General features: G+C 44.3%; 1 protein-coding gene across 1 annotated transcript in view; it reads left to right on the plus strand.

Annotated features, from left to right (window-relative positions):
- The window catches only part of FNDC1 (fibronectin type III domain containing 1), a 399,147-nt gene that overhangs the window by 311,183 nt on the left and 71,573 nt on the right, over positions 1–16,391 (plus strand). The window contains 1 exon segment of the mRNA XM_063917820.1: positions 5,394–5,502. Within this exon segment, the coding sequence (XP_063773890.1) occupies positions 5,394–5,502 (109 nt within the window).

Genomic DNA, 16,391 nt, shown 5'->3' on the forward strand with positions numbered 1-16,391 from the left:
TGAAGGGATAAAGGTGCTGTACTGTGATGTGAGCTATGAAGGGATAAAGGTGCTGTACTGTGATGTGAGCTATGAAGGGATAAGGGTGCTGTACTGTGAGGTGAGCTATGAAGGGATAAGGATGCTGTACTGTGATGTGAGCTATGAAGGGATAAGGATGCTGTACTGTGATGTGAGCTATGAAGGGATAAGGGTGCTGTACTGTGATGTGAGCTATGAAGGGATAAGGGTGCTGTACTGTGAGGTGAGCTATGAAGGAATAAGGGTGCTGTACTGTAATGTGAGCTATGAAGGGATAAGGATGCTGTACTGTGATGTGAGCTATGAAGGGATAAAGGTGCTGTACTGTGATGTGAGCTATGAAGGGATTAAGGTGCTGTACTGTGATGTGAGCTATGACGGGATAAGGGTGATGTACTGTGATGTGAGCTATGAATGGATAAGGGTGCTGTACTGTGATGTGAGCTATGAAGGGATAAGGGTGCTGTACTGTGAGGTGAGCTATGAAGGGATAAGGATGCTGTACTGTGATGTGAGCTATGAAGGGATAAGGATGCTGTACTGTGATGTGAGCTATGACGGGATAAGGGTGCTGTACTGTGAGGTGAGCTATGAAGGGATAAGGGTGCTGTACTGTGATGTGAGCTATGACGGGATAAGGGTGCTGTACTGTGATGTGAGCTATGAAGGGATAAAGGTGCTGTACTGTGGTGTGAGCTATGAAGGGATAAGGGTGCTGTACTGTGATGTGAGCTATGAAGGGATAAGGGTGCTGTACTGTGGTGTGAGCTATGACGGGATAAGGGTGCTGTACTGTGATGTGAGCTATGAAGGGATAAGGGTGCTCTACTGTGATGTGAGCTATGAAGGGATAAGGGTGCTGTACTGTGATGTGAGCTATGAAGGGATAAGGGTGCTGTACTGTGATGTGAGCTATGAAGGGATAAAGGTGCTGTACTGTGATGTGAGCTATGAAGGGATAAGGGTGCTGTACTGTGATGTGAGCTATGAAGGGATAAGGGCGCTGTACTGTAATGTGAGCTATGAAGGGATAATGGTGCTGTACTGTGATGTGAGCTATGAAGGGATAAGGGTGCTGTATTGTGAGGTGAGCTATGAAGGGATAAGGGTGCTGTACTGTGATGTGAGCTATGACGGTATAAGGGTGCTGTACTGTGATGTGAGCTATGAAGGGATAATGGTGCTGTACTGTGATGTGAGCTATGAAGGGATAAAGGTGCTGTACTGTGATGTGAGCTATGAAGGGATAAAGGTGCTGTATTGTGATGTGAGCTATGAAGGGATAAAGGTGCTGTACTGTGATGTGAGCTATGAAGGGATAAGGGTGCTGTACTGTGATGTGAGCTATGAAGGGATAAGGGTGCTGTACTGTGATGTGAGCTATGAAGGGATAAATGTGCTGTACTGTGATGTGAGCTATGAAGGGATAATGGTGCTGTACTGTGATGTGAGCTATGAAGGGATAAAGGTGCTGTACTGTGATGTGAGTTATGAAGGGATAAAGGTGCTGTACTGTGAGGTGAGCTATGAAGGGATAAGGGTGCTTTACTGTGATGTGAGCTATGAAGGGATAAGGGTGCTGTACTGTGATGTGAGCTATGAAGGGATAAAGGTGCTGTACTGTGATGTGAGCTATGAAGGGATAAAGGTGCTGTACTGTGAGGTGAGCTATGAAGGGATAAGGGTGCTGTACTGTGATGTGAGCTTTGAAGGGATAAGGGTGCTGTACTGTGATGTGAGCTATGACGGGATTAGGGTGCTGTACTGTGATGTGAGCTATGAAGGGGTAAGGGTGCTGTACCGTGATGGGAGCTATGAAGGGATAAGGGTGCTGTACTGTGATGTGAGCTATGACGGGATAAGGGTGCTGTACTGTGATGTGAGCTATGAAGGGATAAGGGTGCTGTACTGTGATGTGAGCTATGAAGTGATAAGGGTGCTATACTGTGATGTGAGCTATGAAGGGATAAAGGTGCTGTACTGTGATGTGAGCTATGAAGGGATAAGGGTGCTATACTGTGATGTGAGCTATGAAGGGATAAGGGTGCTATACTGTGATGTGAGCTATGAAGGGATAAGGGTGCTGTACTGTGATGTGAGCTATGATGGGATAAGGGTGCTGTACTGTGATACATTGTACAATGTGGACCAGCACATAACATCATTAAAAATCTGTTTAACAATAAAGAGTGCTAAAAGCAAGCACATTTAATGAAACCTCTATATATTGAAATAAAATAAGTACTTAGATAAAAAATAATAATAAAAAATGTCATATACTGTATATGCATAATAATAATAAAAAGTATATATTTGTAATTGACTCATACCAACACCTTCCTTACTTCACTCATTTACGAAACTCACACTGACAAGTAAACTGGGTCAATCTATAGATACATGAATGCCCTATCCATATGGGGAGGCAAGCCATAAAAGATGCTTTTAGTGTAGTGAAACACTGCTTTAGTTGTATCAAGTTACCTTTGTCATTTACAAAGTGTATATACTGTAGTGTATCGGGTTGTAGTTATGTTTCCATGTGAGGCTTTCTGGGTGTGGTGGTCAGGAGACCGCTGGTCACAACACCTCCACCTACATCCCGACTCCTCACTATACCGACGGTCGGCATGCCAACCAACAGGGACTATTCCCACTCGTGGGTGTCCACGACACCCATAGAATGGGAACAGAACTTGTGGCAAGCGCAGCTCACCACCGAGCCCACAAGGTGCTTGTTGCACTCGCCCTCCCCCCACTGGCATTCTGCGGCCGGGATCCTGGCCACCGATCATGCACACCACACCCAGTAAGCCTCACATGCACTTACTTCTGCTAATGACATACTGGCCAGTATTATCCACCACTCCCTGATTTGCCCAGGACATACCTAATCCATCCAATCCACACCCCAACATTCTATTCCTACAACATCTGATTGCAGATACATACTTTTCCAGCTAAAGACATTAGGGCTGTCTTACCAAAAATGAGAGTCTTTGTGTATTTAATATGTAGACTTGTTTCCTATTAAAAACTCATACAAGTATACTGTATAGTACTCTATTAAACATAAGGCTAATGCGCTGGGTTCTAAGCTGTACAATACAGTTACTGTATGCAAGGCTTTATTAACCCATGGCTGGGTCCCTGGGGTTTGTGTATTTCGGGCCCCCTCCGGCACTTCAATCTTTCACCCAGCTGACGTTTGGGAAGCAGAGCCTATGCCATCACTCTTTTAGTATTCACACGGACACAGATACCCAGTTGAAATTAAGTCTGCTGACCTCTTTACTCACAGTGCATTTGTTCTTCCGTCTCCTTTCTCTTTTGAAATAGCGCTAGTGCACTATTGGTACACTGCCAACCCCCTACCCAGCCCATTGTTTCAAAACAGACACCTCAGCTGACTGCTAGTGTGCCTTGTTATGGCTCAGGGTGCAAAGTGCCTTTTACTATTGGAGCTCTGTGTCCAGAAGCGTTTTTACAGAGGATGGGGCCCATGTTCAGACTCCGAGTGGGCCCACTCCTGTGCTGTAGACTCTGGCATTGTGCCAGAATGTACTACGTATGCACAGGTCTCTGGAAACATGGCACCCACCATTTTCCGGAAACTAAATTCCTATTGTGCATGCGCGGTGGCCATTTACCTGCATTTTTTCTTTTTTACCACGGCTGGAGCTCTGACGCGGAACTCCGGAATGGTAAGTAATAAAACATGGGTGCAATGTGGGCGTTGTGGGCCCTCCTGGACTCAGAGGCATGTGTGCACCATGCACATTGCACCAATTGCAGAAACGACAATGACTGGGGGTGCAGGTAACAGTGCCTCAGCAAAAAAAATTGATGGGCCCCTAGTTCCTGTGGCGCCGCTGGGCTTCAGCTTAGTCAGCCTTATGGATAATATGGCCCTGACTGTGTATTATCCACCTTATGAATATCATTACCTATTAGGGAAAAGCTTTGCTCTCACTGCTTGATAAATTGCCTGATTCTGCTGTCCCATAGAGGTCTATGGGGAGGCCCATGAGCGCTGTAAAATAGGTTAAGGCTTTGTTAAATTGAACAAAGGAGCATTTTTCATCAGTTTCTTTAGAAAGCTGGCTCTTCACTGTTCTAATGACAAAAACAAATTAGAATTTTTTTATGCACTTCCTTTGTGTACTTAGAATGCACATACTGTATCTTGATAAAGTATCAATTTATACATGTACTGTAACATAATTATGTTTGAGTGCCAAATCTGTTTTGGTGGTCTGAAATATATTGTTTCTTGTTGATTTTTTTTTTGCCAACTTTATGGTTTTGTAATGAATTATTTTTATTTATTTTTCAATGCCTTAGGAATGCTTTACAGACTTTTATCCGCCTTTCTTTTATACTAATGCCCTTATCCATTTGTGTAAAAATACATGCATGTAGTATTGTTTTATAAATACACGTAAGCTGTATGGGAATGGAAACAATTGTTCCATTTGATCAAAAACATTTTGGTTGGGACCATTTGTGTTGTATCATCATTTTTCTGACACTTCATACTCCATTTAATTACATTCACTGCAAGTGAATGCATTGGTTTAAATGAGTGTCCTCCATAGGCCCCCCAACCCCAAGTGCAAACTCTTGTTAACTAATATGTCAGACTTGATCGCAGTCAGTCTTAGGCATAATTACTTGGTACAGCAGTTATGCAGATAACATGGTGAAACAGAATCATATACTGTTCTGTTATTGTGGAATAACAATGCTATGGGGTGCATTCAAGTACTGTCGGATCCTTTCCGACGGAAAGGATCCGACATCTCAGTATTCAATTTGCGGATTTGGCCATTCCCGATAATGCCAATCCGACTTGACATTGTAAGAAATGGGGCTAAAACCTGTCGGATTTGGCCGCAAATCCGACACAACAAGCCACTGATCCACGTGCTTTCCGACGAGTCGGATTTTCTGAAATTGTCGCAGAAACGGCACTTTGATTAATAAGGCCGAACCTGGATTCGACCTTAAATTGTCGTTTATTCGACAAGTCTGGAAATCCGACTTGAATTGAATATCCCCCTATATCTGTATTTACATATACAGCACTGAATGTTGTGTGGTTTAGGGGTCTATATGCTACGCCTTGGAGAGAGATAAAGTGGACGAAGATAAAGTACCAGCCAACCACCTGCCGTGTTACAGGATGTGTTTGAAAAATGACAGTTAAGAGCTTGTTGGTTGGGACTTTATCTCTGTCGACTTTTTCCTCCATTCAAGGCTTAGTAAATAGACCCCTTAGTATTGTATACAGTTGTATCTTCTCAATTGTTTTCAAGCTATTTTTGTTTAATCTAAAATCACATTTTTTTTTTTCTCCTTGGTTCTGACAGGTTACTTGGTTTACAGTGCATCTTATGATGACTTTTTACGGAATAAGTGGTCAACGCGGACTGCAGGAGGCACAAATTTCCCTGTTGAGAATTTGAAACCAAACACGAGGTACAAATCAGTTATTTTCCAACATTTTGTCTTAGTTAATTCATTCACATCACATGTACAAAGGTTATCTTTATTTATCTATTTAATTAAACAAAAATACTTAAAGTGGGTACACGCTAGGCGATGTGCTCTATGAGCGACGTCGCCTAGTGTTTCCCTCTCCTGGGTCGGGCGGTCGGCGGTAGTGCATACACACTGATATGACGACCATATTGCTCAGTGATGTCACGCAACGGCCGGGCCATGCAGGCAGCTCTCGTACAACAGTCCAAATATAGCTGTATGCACGTCCAACAGCGAGGGTCGTTAATGACCTGCGGGGCCACACATTGATCGACGGCGGCAGCATACACACTTGCCAAGAAAGTAAATTACGTCGCTCAGGAAGGGTGAAAATTAGTGACGTTGTTTATTTTCTCGGCAAGTGTGTATGCACCTTTATGCCTTTTGATTTGACTTGCTACAAATGGTAAAGCGAATGCTCTGCAAAAGTGGAACCATGCGAGATTGTATGACAGGCGTTACTTTGTTCAGTGTAAGATTCTAATCTGTCTGTGATTTATCTATTTATCCCAGCCAAATCTCATCCTAACCCTCTGTTCTACGCTCTCTATGTACCCCATCTGTGTCACCCCTGTCTGTCTACCCTCCCCTTTAGAATGTAAGCTCTCACGAGCAGGGCCCTCTTCCCTCATGTGCTTATCCTTTCTTACTTTAACAATCTTCAACTGCACCAAATCCAGCAGTCTTCTGCCACCTGATACTTACTCCAATGTCATCTGCTGATGTAACTATGTTTATTTACCCTGTACTTGTCCTATACTGTCATCAACTGTAAGTTGCTATTTTCCTGTTGGATTATTTGTTTATGTACTCTGTAATTGGGCGCTGCGGATCCCTTGTGGCGCCATATAAATAAAGGATAACAATAGTAATAATAATCTATATTGGACAACCTGTTAGTGACATAGCACTAAGGGAAAGCATATACATCATCCAATGTCACAGTGCATCCTAATTGCTACATGCATTTGGGTTTTCAGGTTAGCAGCATTCTTTGAATTTGGCCGACAGATTAAAAATGGACTCATCACCCATGGGGTTTGTAGAGCAGACAATTGCCAAATTGACCACTTGTACTCCTTCACTTATGTCTTAGTCTTCAATTGGTTTGGAATTGAACCTTATTTAACATTATTTTTAAACTTTCTAAATCCTCAGTGGTGACTGTGGTCTGGGCAGATTTACGAAGCTTATAAAAGTAAAGCTTTTAGAACCTGTCCTTAATTACTAAGACCATCTGAATATGACAATAGCCTGTTTGTCTTTATGGGGATAGCATCCTTGGAAAGGAAACTTCTGTTCCTTCCCCAACATTACCCAAGGTCTTCCCTTCCTACTATCCTACTATCACAAGTTGTTTCTATGCAAATGCAGCCTAATGGCATGGCATTCACATGGTCAGAACCTGGTAGGAAAGTGATAACCATCATTGTTACTTTACTGCAGACCATTTGCTCTTATTGGAGCCACTGTCACATCTGGAGGTAAATGGCTGAAAAATTATTCATTTGAGGGGCCCATGGTAAACAATAATAAATAGACTCCATACATTGACACTTGTGGCGGGATGTAATGGAGTCCGAGATCGCAGTAGGTGTGTGATGCTGGCTGACCTCTTACATTTTTTTTTAAAGAGTAATCACTTACAAGGCATGATTTTGCTTTGTAAGTATTAGCCCCTTTAAAAAAACATCTGAAATCACCCGGCATCCCGCACCTCCGGCGATCTCTGACTCCATTACATCCCGCCGTACAACTCCACATGTTTAGCCAGCCACCCATGCAGTGAAATATGCTTTTGCAATGTACAAAATTGCACGTTCAAGCTGGCAATACCCCTAACTTTAAATTAGGCTCGAACTGTTTTATGTAGAAGTCAGCTGACTGTGCAACAAAATGAACAAAGGAAGTGGGGATGGGAAAATTATGGATCCCTTTGACTGATAACAATTGGTGAAATAATTTCTAATTGGATTTTGAATGTCAAAATAATCTTCATCAGAGGGATTAGAAACTAAAGTAGACTGATGTTCTGGAGATGGTAGGTTCAAAGGTTTACTGGTCAACCCAACTCCAGATCCACTTGACCTATGCAGTTCAGCCTTGCATGTTGTGGTAAAACTGTTCAACAATTTACCTGACCAAATTACCCACATAGTGTGTGGGCAAGCTTACATCCATATTATTACACAGAAAGTCCAGTGATAAAGGCACTCACCAATTTTCAGAAAAAGACAACAGGTACTTTTATTATAACTCACAGATACATCAGGATTGTGGTCGATGTTTCGATCCTCTAAGGAGCTTTGTCAAGACTTCATCATAGATCATACAGTATCACCCCACATGAACATCAAACAAAAAACTGTCTCTCTCTCTCTGTGTGTATATATATATATATATATACATACATACATACATACTTACATACATACATGGTTTATGTTTCTAAAATCAGCATTCCCACTTACTCAATACATTTTACTAGCTTTTATTTGTGGAACTGAACACTGCATTTGTTTTTCATAGGAAAATGTTGGAACCTAGATAGATAGAGATAGAGAAAAAATATTCTATATAGTTAAAATATAAGATGGCTAAAATATTTAATGCTATGGTAGTTGGGTGTGTTGTATTTAATGCCTTCAACAAACTGTAGTAATGTGAATATACTGTATATAGCAGGATATAGAGTACCTAAAGTTTTTAATTGGAAACAGAAAACTGTGACCCTCTTTTAACATTAAATTAACCACATTGAAGCCACACTGTAAGGAGATAGGATAGGAACACATGTTATTACCACTTATATTACTTTGAATATTTACCTCAATCAGCAATTAATTCTGAGCGACCTAGTGCCTTGCAAGTCAGACAAGAAAAACAGATGTCTGGAATCTGTAGGTTGCAGAATATTTTCTTTGTAAAAAAAAAAAAATCAGTGACTTTTATGATATTGCTTGGATGTCAATGCAATCAAACGTGGAATAATTCTGAATCCAAAGCGAATTACTGCAATTTGTGTAAGGTACAGTAAATCTATACCATCTAAAAGATTTAAAACTCACCATCTGTTTTAGTTGTAGGAAATAATGTTCTTGTGTTCAGCTGGAATGGCTCTGTAAGACATCTGTTTGTATACCAGATAATCAGGGAACTCCACTTGTGTCAAAGAAGTTCCAGTGGGGAAAATAACAGCCAAAGCCATAATAGCTGGGTAAATTATATGTGGAAAGGGAATATTTGATCTTTAAAGCATTTCATCATATATCACATTTCTCACACTTACCGCATCCGTCTGTTTGTTTTGTGCGCTTTCATGCAATCCCATAGCATGTTTATATTCTCATGTGTAATCACATAGTCATATGTTAGGGATGACACTGTATCATCATCACTGTCACCTGCTTTAGCAGTAAAATTCTAATAGCAGAACAAGGTTGCAGCAAGTTCTGAAATGTTTAAGAATATTCATTACTATCCAAAGGATTCTATAAACAATTTAAGGAATGACCTAAAGCACAGATGAGCAGATGCAGCAGACATTAATTGGAAGCTGTATCTCTTCTATAGTCTAGCAAAGTGATGGCATTTTAGGAACATTTGTAGAAGGGATGGGCAATTTATTTTTTTCCCCAAGGTGCCGGGACATGCATAGCTCCACCCCCAAGTTCTTATTGGCCCAAGGACCAGTCAGTCAAAGCAAAGGGATGACCATCGGTTGATGAAACCATTGATGGTCATCCAATGTATAGTAGGCTGCAATCGATGCCACTTACAATATGGTCATCAATGGCACATATCGATGGTGACTACTCCGATGGCTATCCCTAATTTGTTGGGCAATTAAATAGTTATTATTAAATCCACCCCAGTTCAAACTTTTTATGGACTAGTACTTTCCACAGACGAATGTGGATAAAGATGAGATTAGTATAATTAACTCTCTACTCAAGTGGATCGCCCCACAGGGTCTTACTTCTTTTCCGCTGTCTTATTATTGAAAGAAACATTGGAGTTGATGTACTGTAACAAGCAGTGAATAGAGTGAACAAGTGGAGACGATGCTCATAGCAACCAATAAGCTTTGAGGTAGTATTTAATAAGTACATTCTACAAAATTCTAGTTAAAAGCTTATTGGTTGTTATGGGCACTTCTTCGATCATTTTCACAGCTTCATACATCTTCCCCATTGAAACGTACCAGCTTGTCTACAACAATAGATTAAGAGCTGCCACTGTGATGCCTTTGGTCTGACAACAAAATACACACACTCACTGTGATGAGAGGGAGTTTCCAGAACAGGACCAGCTTCAGCCCAGAGGGAAACTGGTCCTATTAATGTTAGAAGACATATTGCTCAAATAGGGAGAATCATTACACAAAACCAGGTCAGGGGTCACAAGCAGAGGATCATAGTAAAAACAATCAGACTTTATATTAGCAGCCCTAACATAAAATAGCCAATGTACATGTAGCAGTTAAGTGCAATACCTTTTACATGATACTTGCCCACTTCAGTGGCGTAAGTTTGTCTCAGACGCCCGGAGGCAAGAGAAATATTGGTGCCCCCCCGAACCACTATAAATATATAGGTGTTCGGGGGGGCACCAATATTTTTCTTGCCGACTATATAGGACAGAAGGACTTAGCAAAGGGGGAGCGGCAGATAGAGCAATGGAGGTGGTCAGAACAGTGGTTGGGGGTAGGCAGAGTGGAGGGGGAGATGAGGCAGAATGGCGGTCATTGGTGACTAGTGTGTATATATATATATATATATATATATATATATATATATACACACACATATATATATCTGCAAAAATACCTTTTTTCTAGGCATGGTCTGTACTGAGGATTAGTGTCCAGAACAAAGTCACCTCGTTCCTAATCGTCGGCAGCAGAAGCAGTCCCAGATTAGTAGCAGTCATGGGCTGAGCAGACACACTCGGCACAGGGGAGAGCCTCCGCTCCAGGTGCCCCTTCAACATGCGGTACCGTCTTTTGTAGTTATAACATTGCCTTGCACGTGTATGTCGAACAACCTCCCCCTCCCCGCCCGCTCACCCGCAGCAACGGTGGCAGTAACAGCTCCTCTCTTAACTCCCACAGCCACGCACATGTGCCGTGATTTCCCGGGGCTGAACGCTGGAGGGGAGTCGTTACAGCCCGCCGCAGGCGGGTTTACAGGACTGCACGGCCCCCTTCAAGTCAGGAGCCCGACGGCAGCAGACTCCGCTGACTCCCAGAGTTCTTCCTCTGACCCTCTTGTAAAACTGTCCCGCTGGTAGAGTTTCAGGAGGGGAGATGTAGCTGATCACTGAGAGGGTGGGGCTGAGCAGAGGCATCACTGGGAGGTTAAGGACACACTTAGGTTTCCCATGCCGAGCAGTGACACCCAAATACCATCTTCTCAATGACTGGTAGCTGGGTGGTGCACTGTTACATTATCATGCACTGCCCGGCTCCTGTCACTGAGTAGGTGTCAGCAGTGCAGGGAGAGTCTCTGGGGCAGCCCGGCATCTCCCGGAATGCTGAGTATGCCCCCAGAGTGATGAAACCATGGATGTGCACCAATGCCATGCCAACTTCCTATGAGACCATGTCCTTTTTCAGTCACATGCACCTTCAGCATGAGCAGGGGTATGTTTAGTGTACAGGGTGTCACCGACCCCAGTGACACACCTGGGACCGAATGCTGCTTATCATTAGGCATTGATAATCTCATAATGCCCCTGTTCCACCCAATTCATGAAGAAGTGGGCTGGATGTGCAAGGATGACCTTCTCTCCCTAAGAAATTGGTAGTTTCCTAGACATTCTGAGAGAATAGGCATGTATACACGTATATAGGACTAGAATGAGAAGCAGCTGGCAGACTATTGAGACTTTAAATCTAAGCTTTAGGTGATACATGATATATCTGAGCTGAATTATCCAGGTCACAAGTAGAGATGAGCGCCTGAAATTTTTCGGGTTTTGTGTTTTGGTTTTGGGTTCGGTTCCGCGGCCGTGTTTTGGGTTCGAACGCGTTTTGGCAAAACCTCACCGAATTTTTTTTGTCGGATTCGGGTGTGTTTTGGATTCGGGTGTTTTTTTCAAAAAACACTAAAAAACAGCTTAAATCATAGAATTTGGGGGTCATTTTGATCCCAAAGTATTATTAACCTCAAAAACCATAATTTACACTCATTTTCAGTCTATTCTGAATACCTCACACCTCACAATATTATTTTTAGTCCTAAAATTTGCACCGAGGTCGCTGTGTGAGTAAGATAAGCGACCCTAGTGGCCGACACAAACACCGGGCCCATCTAGGAGTGGCACTGCAGTGTCACGCAGGATGTCCCTTCCAAAAAACCCTCCCCAAACAGCACATGACGCAAAGAAAAAAAGAGGCGCAATGAGGTAGCTGTGTGAGTAAGATTAGCGACCCTAGTGGCCGACACAAACACCGGGCCCATCTAGGAGTGGCACTGCAGTGTCACGCAGGATGGCCCTTCCAAAAAACCCTCCCCAAACAGCACATGACGCAAAGAAAAAAAGAGGCGCAATGAGGTAGCTGTGTGAGTAAGATTAGCGACCCTAGTGGCCGACACAAACACCGGGCCCATCTAGGAGTGGCACTGCAGTGTCACGCAGGATGTCCCTTCCAAAAAACCCTCCCCAAACAGCACATGACGCAAAGAAAAAAAGAGGCGCAATGAGGTAGCTGTGTGAGTAAGATTAGCGACCCTAGTGGCCGACACAAACACCGGGCCCATCTAGGAGTGGCACTGCAGTGTCACGCAGGATGTCCCTTCCAAAAAACCCTCCCCAAACAGCACATGACGCAAAGAAAAAAAGAGGCGCAATGAGGTAGCTGACTGTGTGAGTAAGATTAGCGACCCTAGTGGCCGACACAAACACCGGGCCCATCTAGGAGTGGCACTGCAGTGTCACGCAGGATGTCCCTTCCAAAAAACCCTCCCCAATCAGCACATGATGCAAAGAAAAAGAAAAGAAAAAAGAGGTGCAAGATGGAATTGTCCTTGGGCCCTCCCACCCACCCTTATGTTGTATAAACAAAACAGGACATGCACACTTTAACCAACCCATCATTTCAGTGACAGGGTCTGCCACACGACTGTGACTGATATGACGGGTTGGTTTGGACCCCCCCCAAAAAAGAAGCAATTAATCTCTCCTTGCACAAACTGGCTCTACAGAGGCAAGATGTCCACCTCATCTTCACCCTCCGATATATCACCGTGTACATCCCCCTCCTCACAGATTATCAATTCGTCCCCACTGGAATCCACCATCTCAGCTCCCTGTGTACTTTGTGGAGGCAATTGCTGCTGGTCAATGTCTCCGCGGAGGAATTGATTATAATTCATTTTAATGAACATCATCTTCTCCACATTTTCTGGATGTAACCTCGTACGCCGATTGCTGACAAGGTGAGCGGCGGCACTAAACACTCTTTCGGAGTACACACTTGTGGGAGGGCAACTTAGGTAGAATAAAGCCAGTTTGTGCAAGGGCCTCCAAATTGCCTCTTTTTCCTGCCAGTATAAGTACGGACTGTGTGACGTGCCTACTTGGATGCGGTCACTCATATAATCCTCCACCATTCTATCAATGTTGAGAGAATCATATGCAGTGACAGTAGACGACATGTCCGTAATCATTGTCAGGTCCTTCAGTCCGGACCAGATGTCAGCATCAGCAGTCGCTCCAGACTGCCCTGCATCACCGCCAGCGGGTGGGCTCGGAATTCTGAGCCTTTTCCTCGCACCCCCAGTTGCGGGAGAATGTGAAGGAGGAGATGTTGACAGGTCGCGTTCCGCTTGACTTGACAATTTTGTCACCAGCAGGTCTTTCAACCCCAGCAGACCTGTGTCTGCCGGAAAGAGAGATCCAAGGTAGGCTTTAAATCTAGGATCGAGCACGGTGGCCAAAATGTAGTGCTCTGATTTCAACAGATTGACCACCCGTGAATCCTTGTTAAGCGAATTAAGGGCTGCATCCACAAGTCCCACATGCCTAGCGGAATCGCTCCCTTTTAGCTCCTTCTTCAATGCCTCCAGCTTCTTCTGCAAAAGCCTGATGAGGGGAATGACCTGACTCAGGCTGGCAGTGTCTGAACTGACTTCACGTGTGGCAAGTTCAAAGGGCATCAGAACCTTGCACAACGTTGAAATCATTCTCCACTGCACTTGAGACAGGTGCATTCCACCTACTATATCGTGCTCAATTGTATAGGCTTGAATGGCCTTTTGCTGCTCCTCCAACCTCTGAAGCATATAGAGGGTTGAATTCCACCTCGTTACCACTTCTTGCTTCAGATGATGGCAGGGCAGGTTCAGTAGTTTTTGGTGGTGCTCCAGTCTTCTGTATGTGGTGCCTGTACGCCGAAAGTGTCCCGCAATTTTTCTGGCCACCGACAGCATCTCTTGCACGCCCCTGTCGTTTTTTAAAAAATTCTGCACCACCAAATTCAAGGTATGTGCAAAACATGGGACGTGCTGGAATTTGCCCATATTTAATGCACACACAATATTGCTGGCGTTGTCCGATGCCACAAATCCACAGGAGAGTCCAATTGGGGTAAGCCATTCCGCGATGATCTTCCTCAGTTGCCGTAAGAGGTTTTCAGCTGTGTGCGTATTCTGGAAAGCGGTGATACAAAGCGTAGCCTGCCTAGGAAAGAGTTGGCGTTTGCGAGATGCTGCTACTGGTGCCGCCGCTGCTGTTCTTGCGGCGGGAGTCCATACATCTACCCAGTGGGCTGTCACAGTCATATAGTCCTGACCCTGCCCTGCTCCACTTGTCCACATGTCCGTGGTTAAGTGGACATTGGGTACAACTGCATTTTTTAGGACACTGGTGAGTCTTTTTCTGACGTCCGTGTACATTCTCGGTATCGCCTGCCTAGAGAAGTGGAACCTAGATGGTATTTGGTAACGGGGGCACACTGCCTCAATAAATTGTCTAGTTCCCTGTGAACTAACGGCGGATACCGGACGCACGTCTAACACCAACATAGTTGTCAAGGACTCAGTTATCCGCTTTGCAGTAGGATGACTGCTGTGATATTTCATCTTCCTCGCAAAGGACTGTTGAACAGTCAATTGCTTACTGGAAGTAGTACAAGTGGGCTTACGACTTCCCCTATGGGATGACCATCGACTCCCAGCGGCAACAACAGCAGCGCCAGCAGCAGTAGGCGTTACACGCAAGGATGCATCGGAGGAATCCCAGGCAGGAGAGGACTCGTCAGAATTGCCAGTGACATGGCCTGCAGGACTATTGGCATTCCTGGGGAAGGAGGAAATTGACACTGAGGGAGTTGGTGGGGTGGTTTGCGTGAGCTTGGTTACAAGAGGAAGGGATTTACTGGTCAGTGGACTGCTTCCGCTGTCACCCAAAGTTTTTGAACTTGTCACTGACTTATTATGAATGCGCTGCAGGTGACGTATAAGGGAGGATGTTCCGAGGTGGTTAACGTCCTTACCCCTACTTATTACAGCTTGACAAAGGGAACACACGGCTTGACACCTGTTGTCCGCATTTCTGGTGAAATACCTCCACACCGAAGAGCTGATTTTTTTGGTATTTTCACCTGGCATGTCAACGGCCATATTCCTCCCACGGACAACAGGTGTCTCCCCGGGTGCCTGACTTAAACAAACCACCTCACCATCAGAATCCTCCTGGTCAATTTCCTCCCCAGCGCCAGCAACACCCATATCCTCCTCATCCTGGTGTACTTCAACACTGACATCTTCAATCTGACTATCAGGAACTGGACTGCGGGTGCTCCTTCCAGCACTTGCAGGGGGCGTGCAAATGGTGGAAGGCGCATGCTCTTCACGTCCAGTGTTGGGAAGGTCAGGCATCGCAACCGACACAATTGGACTCTCCTTGTGGATTTGGGATTTCGAAGAATGCACAGTTCTTTGCTGTGCTGCTTTTGCCAGCTTGAGTCTTTTCATTTTTCTAGCGAGAGGCTGAGTGCTTCCATCCTCATGTGAAGCTGAACCACTAGCCATGAACATAGGCCAGGGCCTCAGCCGTTCCTTGCCACTCCGTGTGGTAAATGGCATATTGGCAAGTTTACGCTTCTCCTCCGACAATTTTATTTTTGGTTTTGGAGTCCTTTTTTTACTGATATTTGGTGTTTTGGATTTGACATGCTCTGTACTATGACATTGGGCATCGGCCTTGGCAGACGACGTTGCTGGCATTTCATCGTCTCGGCCATGACTAGTGGCAGCAGCTTCAGCACGAGGTGGAAGTGGATCTTGATCTTTCCCTAATTTTGGAACCTCAACATTTTTGTTCTCCATATTTTAATAGGCACAACTAAAAGGCACCTCAGGTAAACAATGGAGATGGATGGATTGGATACTAGTATACAATTATGGACGGGCTGCCGAGTGCCGACACAGAGGTAGCCACAGCCGTGAACTACCGCACTGTACTGTGTCTGCTGCTAATATATAGACTGGTTGATAAAGAGATAGTATACTCGTAACTAGTATGTATGTATAAAGAAAGAAAAAAAAACCACGGTTAGGTGGTATATACAATTATGGACGGGCTGCCGAGTGCCGACACAGAGGTAGCCACAGCCGTGAACTACCGCACTGTACTGTGTCTGCTGCTAATATATAGACTGGTTGATAAAGAGATAGTATACTCGTAACTAGTATGTATGTATAAAGAAAGAAAAAAAAACCACGGTTAGGTGGTATACACAATTATGGACGGGCTGCCGAGTGCCGACACAGAGGTAGCCACAGCCGTGAACTACCGCACTGTACTGTGTCTGCTGCTAA

Source organism: Pseudophryne corroboree, chromosome 4 (assembly GCF_028390025.1).
Source record: "Pseudophryne corroboree isolate aPseCor3 chromosome 4, aPseCor3.hap2, whole genome shotgun sequence".
Lineage (NCBI taxonomy): Eukaryota > Metazoa > Chordata > Amphibia > Anura > Myobatrachidae > Pseudophryne > Pseudophryne corroboree.